General features: G+C 54.2%; 1 protein-coding gene across 5 annotated transcripts in view; it reads right to left on the bottom strand.

Moving 5' to 3' along the window:
- Positions 1–3,944: 3,944 nt before the first annotated feature.
- The window catches only part of AK1 (adenylate kinase 1), a 43,171-nt gene continuing 35,763 nt past the window's right edge, over positions 3,945–11,352 (bottom strand). For 4 of the 5 annotated variants that reach the window (XM_075905170.1, XM_075905172.1, XM_025182597.2 and 1 more), the window contains 5 exons: positions 9,335–9,370; positions 7,990–8,153; positions 6,388–6,504; positions 4,803–4,994; positions 3,945–4,231 (listed from right to left, as the gene is read on the bottom strand). In XM_075905170.1, the coding sequence (XP_075761285.1) occupies positions 4,163–4,231; positions 4,803–4,994; positions 6,388–6,504; positions 7,990–8,153; positions 9,335–9,370 (578 nt within the window). In that variant the 3' untranslated portion in view covers positions 3,945–4,162. Of the gene's footprint in view, positions 4,232–4,802; positions 4,995–6,387; positions 6,505–7,989; positions 8,154–9,334; positions 9,371–9,608; positions 9,767–11,352 lie in introns of those variants that run through there. The other variant, XM_006118992.4, reaches the window with a different exon arrangement.

Below are 11,352 nucleotides of genomic sequence, written 5' to 3'. Positions count from 1 at the left end.
TGGGGCATGAAGCAGGACAGATTCATCCCAGGAGCCACCCCCCAGTTCCCCAGGCAATGGATCTGTTTGAGCTTTGGTTTGTCAAGCAGGAGTCAAAGCTGCTTTCTCTTTTGGGCTGTCCCTGGCTGAAAACACAGGCCCCCAGGACTTCCTGTCACTCAGCATCTCTCACACCACACAGTCCTCCATAAACGTCCCCACTCCTGAGCACACTGATGTTACCGGCACATTGCCATGAACGTGGTAACTTGGTTCTCCTGGCCACCTTAGCTCGCCTACATTGCACTGACAGACACCCCACCCCCGCCCCCCGTCAGACGGGAGAAGACGCCTCGATCCATTGAAGAGGGAAGGATGAGCTTGCAGGACAGGCTCCAGAAGCATAAAGGGTTGTTGGCTGCCGTTACACCCACTTGAAGGCTCCTTTTTGCTGCCCAAGTAGCAACAAGGAGTTGTGGTATGTGTGGCATGGGAGCAGTGTTCCCACTCATCTTTTTCCACCCCGGAGAAGAATGAATTTTATGTGCACCGTGGCAGTGATGGGCACCGACGTGGCAGTGATGTGCACCGACATAACAGTGGTGGGCATCGACGTGGTGGTGATGTGCACCGACGTGGCAGTGATGGGCACTGATGTAACAGTGGTGGGCACCGATGTGGTGGTGATGTGCACCAACGTGGCAGTGATGGGCACTGATGTAACAGTGGTGGGCACCGACGTGGTGGTGATGTGCACCGACGTGGCAGTGATATGCACTGACGTAACAGTGACGGGCACTGATGTGGTGGTGATGTGCACCGACGTGGCGGTGATGTGCACTGATGTAACAATGGTGGGCACTGATGTGGCGGTGATGGGCACTGACTTGGTGGTGATGTGCACTGATGTGGCAGTGATATGCTCTGATGTAACAGTGGTGGGCACCGACGTGGTGGTGGTGTGCATTGATGTGGCAGTGATATGCACTGATGTAACAGTGGTGGGCACCGACGTGGTGGTGATATGCACTGATGTAACAGTGGTGGGCACCGACGTGGTGGTGATGTACACTGACGTAACAGTGGTGGGCACCGATGTGGTGGTGATGTGCACCGACGTGGCAGTGATGTGCACTGACGTGGCAGTGATGTGCATTGATGTAACAGTGGTGGGCATCGACGTGGTGGTGGTGTGCACTGATGTGGCAGTGATATGCACTGATGTAACAGTGGTGGGCACCGACGTGGTGGTGATGTACACTGACGGAACAGTGGTGGGCACAGACGTGGTGGTGATGTACACTGACGTAACAGTGGTGGGCACCGACGTGGTGGTGATGTGCACCGACGTGGCAGTGATGTGCATTGATGTAACAGTGGTGGGCATCGACGTGGTGGTGGTGTGCACTGGTGTGGCAGTGATATGCACTGATGTAACAATGGTGGGCACCGACGTGGTGGTGATGTACACTGACGTAACAGTGGTGGGCACCGACGTGGTGGTGATGTACACTGACGTAACAGTGGTGGGCACCGACGTGGTGGTGATGTGCACCGACGTGGCAGTGATGTGCACTGACATGGTAGTGATGTGCAATATACCTTCATATTGATGAACATAAATTTTATGTGGGAGGGTGGGCCCAAGGGGGTCTGAGTGTGGGAGGAGGCTCAGGCCTGGGGCAGAGGGTTACAGTGCAGGAGTGTGAGGGCTCTGGCTGAGAGTGTGGGCTTTGGGGGAGGGGGGAATGGAGGGCTTGGACAGAGGGTTGGGGCGCAAGGGCACTGCCTGAGAAGGGTGCAGGTTCTGGGTGGGACCAGGGATGAAGGCTGTGGGATGCAAGAGGGTGTTCTGGGCTGGGGGGGCTCACAGTGGGGTGGGGATTTGGGGCTCAGGCAGACCTGGGTGGCTCCCAGCTGGGGATGGTGAAGAGCAATGTTCCCTCTAATTTTTTCCATCCACAAGAGAACAAATTTTGTCATGTGCCCACGTGCACCGCCAGAGGAACACATGCTGCCAGCTGTGGGTGCTGTGCTAATCAGCGGGACGGAATTTGACACTCTCCTGGGTGGGTGCTGCCCAAGCACTCGGCTTACAAGGAAGGCTGCGTGGGAGTCAGCTGCTGGCCTGGAGATTGGCTAGGACACCAGAGGTTGACACCCCATTGGCAAAAAGTGCCCCATGCCACAAGGGCACGTAGCATTCTGTGGCCATTTTTAAAATGGCACCACTCACAGCCCAGAACCCCGAGCATTGTGCTGAGTGCACAGGTTCATGGAGGAGAACAACTGTCCGCATCCTGGGCTTTCCTTGAAGGTCTCTCATCCTGGTGGGGACAGGTAGAATTGCAGCTGGCGTGGCTCAGGACAGCAATGCACTCCTCCTCCCCCACTTCTGAGTCCTAGCTACTATGGCACGGAGCACAGGAAAGGTCCAATAAAAGCACAGCTCACACCCAGAATAGCATGTCTATTATCACACTCTTTAATAGCGATATGTCAATGTACATTCGGGCAGCAGCAGCAACATGCTGCCTTTAAGACTTTGGGGGGTTGTTGCTTGTCATCCATTAAATATGGTTGTTTGTAACCATTATAAAAAAAATGAGGACGAGAAGAGCTGCCATCAGTGAGTGTGCAGGAGACGGGGTGAGGATGGGGCAGATGGGAGGCGTGAAACGTGAGTGTGTGCATGTGGCGTGGGAGCCATGAAAAACACGGTAAGCGACTGAATGAGGCACAGTGTTCACACTTTGGGGTAGCCCGCAGGCTCAGCAGGGCCCCTGGCCTTTGGTCACCCACCCAAAGTGCTAGACAGTCTTGGGAGGGTGGGGAAAAGCAGGCTGAGAGGGGGTTTCAACTGAAATGCCCGTCAGCCTCAAACGCCTTCCTTGGAGACAGAACTACACAAAGGTACAGGACAGCCGGACTCCAGGCTCCTGGAGAGACTATTCCCTCATGCTGTATTCCCTCCCCTACCCCTCATCTGCCACGTTCCCTGCTGCTAATGCTGACAGGTGCTGGCTCTGTGCAGGGAGCGTCACAGTGGGCACTGGAGGGTCAGAAAGAGATTTTACAGGTCACATGGGGAAATCTGCCCCTGCCCCAGGGCATCCCATGCTTGGTCACTGCTCTCCCTGGGTACGTCTACACTACATGGCTCCATCGATGGAGCCATGTTGATTTGTTTATTGGGCAAAGGGAAATGAAGCGGCGATTTAAATAATCGCCGCTTCATTTCAATTTACATGGCTGCCGCGCTGAGCCGACAAACAGCTGATCAGCTGTTTGTTGGCTCAGCGCGCTAGTCTGGACACTCCCCTGCCAACATCAAAGCCCTTTGTCGGCAGCCCCGGTAAACCTCATCCCACGAGGAATAATGGGGCTGCTGACAACGGGCTTTGATGTCGACAGGGGAGAGTCCAGACTAGCACACTGATCAGCTGTTTGTCGGCTCAGCGCGGCAGCCATGTAAATTGAAATGAAGCGGCGATTATTTAAATCACCGCTTCATTTCCCTTTGCCTATAACCCTAATCTACATGGCTCCGTCGATGGAGCCGTGTAGTCTAGACACAGCCCCTGTGCTCACATCACGCAAGGGGGGCATGTGGGGCTCAGCAGTGGTGACACTAGTCAGTGTCTGGCACTACACTCACACAGGGAGATTTTGCCCAGCCCTGGCTCAAGTGCGGTTTCCTCTGCACTTGATTCAAATTCCCTCTGCCCCAGGCAGGTTTTAAGACTCTCAACTGCAAACTCTGCTGGAAACAGGAAGCAAGTTGCCTGCACTGTCAGAAAATCCTCCCCAGTGCAGGAGCAGATTCCCCTCTCCTCCTGCTGATACTATGGAGTGGGATAAACAGGCTGCTTCCTGCCTTTAATCAACCTTGAGGGGGGAGGGGGGCAACATCTCTGGAAAGAAAAACTCACTTCCTGTTGCAGAAGAAAAAGATAAACCCTGGGCTCTTTAAAGTGAATTTTACTGTGTGGAGAAGGGAAGGAGCCAAACACAATGTCCTTGAAATTTCCTCCATGAGATTGTGTCCACAAAAACAGGATAAAGACACTTCCGCTGTCTCTGCCTGGAACTCCAATGGGGGGGTTCTTGGGCTCTGGGGTGGGAAGGGGGTGATGTTCTCTCCAGGTGGGAAGGGGTTAGCGATGGGGGTCCCTTTTGCACTTTACTTCAGGGCATCCAGATGAGTGCAGACCTGTACGAACACATCATCCACGCTGCCTTCTGCACTCAGCTGTGGGGGCAAAGCAGGAGAGCCAGTCAGAACAGGCCTTGGCGTCTGGACTATGTCCTGCATGGTGCAACGCCACACAGGCCTGGGACAGCCCAGCTCGTGTGTCTCTGTGCTGACGAGAGGATCTACTCGTGGCAGACAGCCAGGCGCAATGCCATCAGAATCCATCCACAGCGCCTCAGGCCTGTCCGGCTCTGGAGATGCTGGTCCGAGGAGTACTGGGAAAGCCCTCTCCAATGTTTCGCTTCCCTCTCCAGAGCCCCATGCTTCATTAGCCCGTTTCCCTGCCCCCCCCCCCCCACACACACACACTGTTAATTCACAGTAATAGGGCAGACTGACAGCTGGCTTTGAATATGGCTGTGCTCTGCCCAGAGGCAAGGGAGGGCCCCTTTAGCTCCTGGGAAGTCCCAGGCCATCTGAGACACAAACATAGTGTGCTCGATAGGGGGCTCGGACCCCCCTAAACTTCCAAAGGGCTCTGCAGAGGCTCAGCAGATGGGAAAGAGCCAGTTCTGCACCCACCCGTCCCCAGCTCCAGCCATGAATGGAGTGGCTTGGGCTGACGTACCTTTCGGACAATCCCTCTTTTCTCGTAGAACGCGATGACTGGCTCGGTGGCCTTGTAGTAAGTGTCCAAGCGCTTCTTGATCGTCTCCTCATTGTCATCCACCCGCCCACTGGTCTCCCCCCGTTTCAACAAACGCTTGACCATGGTGTCCTTCCCGGCATCCACGTAGAGCAGCAGTGTTGGGGGGGCGATCTGTAGGAGGGGAGAATCAGGTGAATGGGCTTGTCTGTCCAGTCAGGCTGACCCAGATTCATAGTTTCTTCCACTAGCCCTGCAGCACAGTGACCCCAGGCGTGGGGAAGACGGTGCCCCCAGCCATCACTGACTTGCATGGACCGGGGGAAGGGAGGGGGAGCCCGTGCCCCCAGCCATCACTGAGTCGCACCGACATGGGGATGGAGAGCTGGGTCCAGGGCAGTCATGCTAACAGTCTAACCCCCTGCAGAGGAGGATCAAGGCTGTTACCTCAGTGTGCACCAGCCATCCTGTGGTAAACAGGTTGAGGGTAACTTGGATGCTTTGGCACTGGGTGTCCCTCAGGAATGAGTGGCTCTGCCTTTGCTCCTGAGCACGCTATTGCATGTGTGCTGGGGGCCCAGTCAGCCTCCATTTGCTTGTTATTTTCAGCATGTTCATTCGTCCCAGGCCATTAGCCACCCTGACTTGAAAGTTCACCCCAGGTCATAGCAGGGCCAGGGCCTGCTAAACAGGATCCTCGTTGATTGTTTTTTTCCTGCTGTGTATCTATGGAGCAGCCATTGCACCACCTTCTGCCGGTCCTGTGTATTACAGCCAGGGATCACTTCAAGGCAGAAATAGGTTTTCTTCCTGGCCCCTCCAGGCGTTCACTAGCAGGGTGAGCTTCCCAAGGGCAGACAATAAAACCTGCTCCTAGGCATCAAACGGAACAACCTTCCTGCTCTAACCCCTTTAGAATACCTTTACATACAATCTTGCACTACAAACGCCTTCAGACTCTTTAAGGGTTCACTACAGTCACCTCTAGGGTAGAGCCAGACAGCTGCTTAACAGCACACAGCAAGGCTTCCTCAGCAGTTTAGGATGGGAAGTGACACCCAGTTGAAAGTGACTGGAAAATGGGGGAGGCAGAATGCAACTACTCAAGCTGGGCTGGGATACCAGAGTCAGAACCTGTTCTACAAAAACAGGAGAGATCCAGTCTTTGGTTTGACAAAACAGTGCCTCTAGCAACAGCACTTCTCCTGGTACCATGAAGGGCTTTGGTGCAACTCCCCCGAGGAGATGGTCTGCCCCACGATGTATCGACCCCACCACTGCCTCCTTTCTGGGGTTGCCTTATGCAGCTACGGAGCAAGCTGAGTCTGAGACAAGACAACTTCAGGTGCGGATGTGAGGTAAAGTGGTCGGGGCAGGGGATGAGAACACACTGCTCCCGCTGCTGCCTACACTCTGTGGTCTCTGCCCGGTGGAACAAACCCCTTTCCTGCCCCACCCCTGCTCTGCCCTCTGCTCAGATTTGGTTTGACAAGCTTTTAGGGCAAAGAGCAGCACATTCTGTCAGGGTCATGCCAGGTCATGGACACTCTGCCACCTGCTTCCTTACCTTCTTCTCGAACTCCGCGCCTTGCTTTACCTCTCGGGGATACCCATCAATCAGGAACCCCTTGGAGATGTCTGCCTTGGCCACCATGGCGTCCCGCAACATATCAAGCACCGTGTCCTGGGGGTGGGGAACAGAAGGTGTTTCAGAGTCAGGGGTGGTGCTTGCAGTTCTAGCTACCTGGTAGCTTTGCAGTATCCTCAGCAGCTGCTGGGCTTCCCTTCCCCTGGGGGGCGCCCCTTCCCCGTGGGCAACCCCCATCTTAGTGCAATGCCACAGTAGCATCAGGACTTGTCCTCAATAACACCACCAAACAGATCCCTTGGCAGGATCCAGGGCCCATGTGCAGCTCCCAACTCATCAGAGGTGGCACAGTAAGCAGAGGCCACTCTCCATGGTCACTGGGTACAGACACTCACAGACATAGAGCTTGTCCTCCCCCATTTTATACTCTAACCTGCTCCTCTTCCCAGCTGCCAAACCAGTTTCTCCCCAGAGCTGCCAAAAGTGACCAGACTCCTGGGAAACCATATTCCTGAGCCAACTAAGAGTCCATCTACACTACGGAGATCGACCCTCTGGAGGTTGATCTTCTAGTGTTGAATTTAGTGGGTCTAGTGTAGACCATGAAATTAAACACTGAGGGCAGCCCCCACCAGTGTCCTGTACTGCTCATTCTGCAATGCGTACGGGAAGCGGACTGGACCATGTGTTCCTTTTGGCCTCCTGCAGTGTAGACGCTGCAGCAGCTTGGCTCAAGGTAAGCTGAATCCAGCTATACATTTTGCACACGTTAAGCCGACCTGTCTGGTATAGTGTAGACCAGGCCTAAGAGTTGAGAAAGAGGCTGCATTCCCCAGCTCCCCACAATACACTGCAGCCAGGAGAGAGGGTGGTCTGAACCTCTGCACTGTGTTTGCTCACACTGGCACGGGTAGCTGGGAATGTGCCAGGATGCGACACTTTAAGACTAGGGATGTTAGAGTGCACACAACTAACCATTTAACTGAGAAGCGAATGCTTACTGGTTAATGATGTTGGTTACACTCAGCCACCTGGGGAGGTGTCTTTGGAGCCTCCTTCCCAAGAGCCAGGCAGGAAAGGACTGCCAGCTCTGCTCCCAGGGAGGTGTCTTTGGAGCCTCCTTCCCAAGAGCCAGGCAGGAAAGGACTGCCAGCTCTGCTCCCAGGGAGGTGTCTTTGGAGCCTCCTTCCCAGGAGCCAGACAGGAAAGGGCTGCCAGCTCTGCTCCCAGGGAGGTGTCTTTGGAGCCTCCTTCCCAGGAGCCAGGCAGGAAAGGGCTGCCAGCTCTGCTCCCGGGGAGGTGGCTTTGCTGCTGCAGTGAAGCCTCCTCCTCAACAGTCTGGTGGGCTCCCAGGAAGGAGGCTCCCTAGGAGCCAAGTGGGCAAGGGCTGCTTGCTCCCCTTCTGGAGAGGAGGCTTCGCTGTGGCAGTCCACTCCCAGGGAGGTTTTGCTGTAGGCTCTGCAGTATAAAATGAAGCTTTATACTGCAGACCCGCAGCACATGTAACTGCTGAGATGGTTACCCTATTACACTATCCCTAAAGACCCACTTCCCCCTGCTGCAAAAATGGCGCAGACTTACCAATGGCACCAGCTCTCCCTTCTCCATGATGGCAGAGAGCTTCTTGCCCCTCTCGGAGCCAGAGCTGACCTCTGCCCTCAGGAGGTCTCCGGTGGACAGGTGGGTATAGCCATACTTTTGCACGATCTTCTCGCATTGGGTCCCTTTCCCTGAGCCGGGCCCACCTGCAGTTCACACAAGGACAAGGCACAGATTCAAACCACAAAAGGAGGTGGTGGAGAAAGAGCTCCAGTGCTTCTTGGGAAAAAATCCCACTTAGACGCATCTCCATACTGGGGCATCTGCATGCAACTGGGACCTTAGGTAAGAAGTTAAGGGCTCCTGCTGGGCTCAGACTCCTCTGCCCAGGGCAACACAGCCAGCTCTGAGGTGATTCTTATGATCTCATCAACATGTCATGAGGACTCATCGCAGCAAAACAGGCAGTAGCTGAACTCCAAAGTCAGAAAGCTTCTGCCTTGGTGGCACTATCACAAGTGACAGAAGGTGGGGAGAGAAACAGAGATACATGCAGAACTGCCGCCACAGGGCATGGATCCATGTTTTCCCCACAAAGCGTCAGTGTCTCTTTGAATGGCAGCTGCCCAGGGTGTCACCAAACTCAATGCTTCAGCTGCCATGTCAAACCTACCCCGGGTTGGGTATGACCAAGTCATTCAGTGCCACACTCTACTTGGCGGCCTACGTGAAACAGGGAGGGGCTGGGTGGCTGTCGCATCACACTTCACTGACAGTCTCCACAGAGAGAGGCAAAGGACTGAATGGGCCCTGAGCCAGAACCCACCCAGTCACCTCCAGAATTGGGTTGGCTTCTCCAGGCCAGGCAGGAGGTGACGGCAGCACATGGAAGCAGCTCTCCCCTGTGCTGTGTCTGATATGGGGGTAAGTCGTGTTCTTCAGGGCACCTTCCTAAGGCACATGGAAAGCAAAGGCAGCAAGTACCCACCGGTCTGTCTCAGGGCCAAGCAGGGCCCCCCTAATACGCACTCCCAAGATTTCCATCCAAGTATTTTTGGATGATAGATCCAACTTCTCCTTGGAGGCCAGGGCCAACCTTTGCAGACACAACCAGCAAGTTTCAGAGCATAATCTAGGACACCTTAAAGATACCTCATGACCAGAAAGCTCTGAGCACCTGCCTGCTGAAAATCAGCCCCTTTCCAGCATCTCACATTGGCCCCCTGAAATGCCAGGTCTCCTTCAAAACTTCTGCTTAAAATTTGAAGGACAGGGTCCTAAGTCACCACCCCAACGAGCCCAGTGGCAGGGGCCTTATGCAGCCAAACCATGTCTGAAAGCGCAGCTCACAACTCCTCGGCATTTCCCTGCGCCCCGGCCGACTTACCCACCACGAAGATGATTTTGCTGTTCTTCAGTTTTTCTGTGGGAGAAGGAAAAGCGGAGAAGAGGGTCAGAGAGCGAGTGAGCGATCGCAGGAAGGAAGCCTCCACCCAGCCAGGACAATCCCTCTCCACAAATTTCCCAGGGGATCTGCTATGGCTGCCTGGGGGAAGGGAGTTGGCAGCCAGTCCCAGTTCCCCAGGGAGAAATGGGAGCAGAAGGCAGTCAGCAGTGGGGCGTGCGGCAATGGCTCTCTGGGGACCCTGCCCCCGGGGTACCTCTGTCAGCCTTTTCCAACGAGGTGGCCAGGCAGGAGCACTCTGTCCCCATCGCTCCGACTCGCTGGCTCCTGCTCTCCTCTATTGCCCCCCCCTTCTTGCCAAGCCGTTTCCGCTCAGCACATTTTGATGCCTGAGCCAGCAGCCTCCCTTCACTGCTGGGCCAGGCTGGAGCCTTGTGGTCAGAGCTAACACACATCGCCGTGGAGACGGTTGCTAGGATACGGCTGGAGCCAAGCCTCAACCACTTCACAGAAGCCAATGGGCAAATATTCTGATCTCAGCTCACCCGGGGCAAATCTGGAGTGACTCCATGGAGACTGGTGTAAATGAGCTCAGATATCAACTCTCGGCAATATCGCTCAGGGTATGTCTACACTACCCCGCTAGTTCGAACTAGCGGGGTAATGTATGCATACCGCACTTGCTAATGAAGCCCGGGATTTGAATTTCCCGGGCTTCATTAGCATAAGCGGGGAGCCGCCATTTTTAAATCCCCGCTGCTTCGAACCCCGTGTAGCGCGGCTACACGGGGCTCGAACTAGGTAGTTCGGACTAGGGTCCTATTCCGAACTACCGTTACTCCTCGTGAAACGAGGTGTACCGGTAGTTCGGAATAGGCACCCTAGTCCGAACTACCTAGTTCGAGCCCCGTGTAGCCGCGCTACACGGGGTTCGAAGCAGCGGGGATTTAAAAATGGCGGCTCCCCGCTTATGCTAATGAAGCCCGGGAAATTCAAATCCCGGGCTTCATTAGCAAGTGCGGTATGCATACATTACCCTCCTAGTTCGAACTAGGAGGGTAGTGTAGACATACCCTCATGGAACAGCCTTCTATTACAAAACCCTACAGCCTTGAGCCCCCGCCCCCAAACATGGTGCCCACACCAATGCCATCCAGGACTCTCCTACAGCTATAGATGTGTATTAAAGACACGGAGAGAATGGTAGGAAACCCCAGAATTCCCAGACACACAAGGCAGGACACTGCAAGAGGCATCTACACTGCACCCATAGGTCAAAATAAGATACGTAATTTGAGCTACGCAAATTGCGTATCTTATTTCGAGCTAATTTCCAAAGAGCTTAACTTGTAATTTGGCACTATCTACACAGCGCCAAATTTTGAAATAAACCACTATTCCGAAATGTCACTTAATCCTCGTGGAACAAGAGTTACAGGGATGCCGGAATAGCGCACCCATTATTTTGAAATCTATTTTGAAATAACAGACGTGTTTAAAGATGTGGAATAGCTATTTTGGGACACTTCCGGTATCCTGAAATAGCGCTGCTGTGCTGTCTAGACGTAGGCCAGCAGACCAAAGTTGTAACTTCAGCATCCCAAGTGGTTGCCTGGATTCACATTGTTAGGGAGAGTAAGGAAGGCCCACTCTGTGCCAACACCTCAGCTCCACAGCAGCGAGGGTCCCTGAGGGTCACAATCATTCTGGGAGTGGGCAATTTAATTCAAAGTCACCATTCATTCCAGTGCCTGGCGCTAATAGGGAGCTCCCCTCCCTAAGCACATTGGAACATTTTCAAAGCTGGATGAATGGTTCTGTCTCAAGTGTCCTATGGAGAAGGCAGAGATGCTAAAAATAAAGTGGGGTGGTTCTCAGAGTAGGCTGTGGCTTGGAGTCTGTGGCCCCCAGCAGTAAGATGTCTTCTGATTACAGCCTTCTAAAATTACATCTGAGCAGATGGGGAACAGCGTGGCCTTTGGCAGCTAGGTGCTTCCTGA

The sequence above is a fragment of the Pelodiscus sinensis genome, chromosome 22 (assembly GCF_049634645.1).
Source record: "Pelodiscus sinensis isolate JC-2024 chromosome 22, ASM4963464v1, whole genome shotgun sequence".
Taxonomy (NCBI): domain Eukaryota; kingdom Metazoa; phylum Chordata; order Testudines; family Trionychidae; genus Pelodiscus; species Pelodiscus sinensis.
The sequence above is the reverse complement of the archived record's forward strand: the minus strand, read 5'-3'. Positions and strand labels throughout refer to the sequence as shown.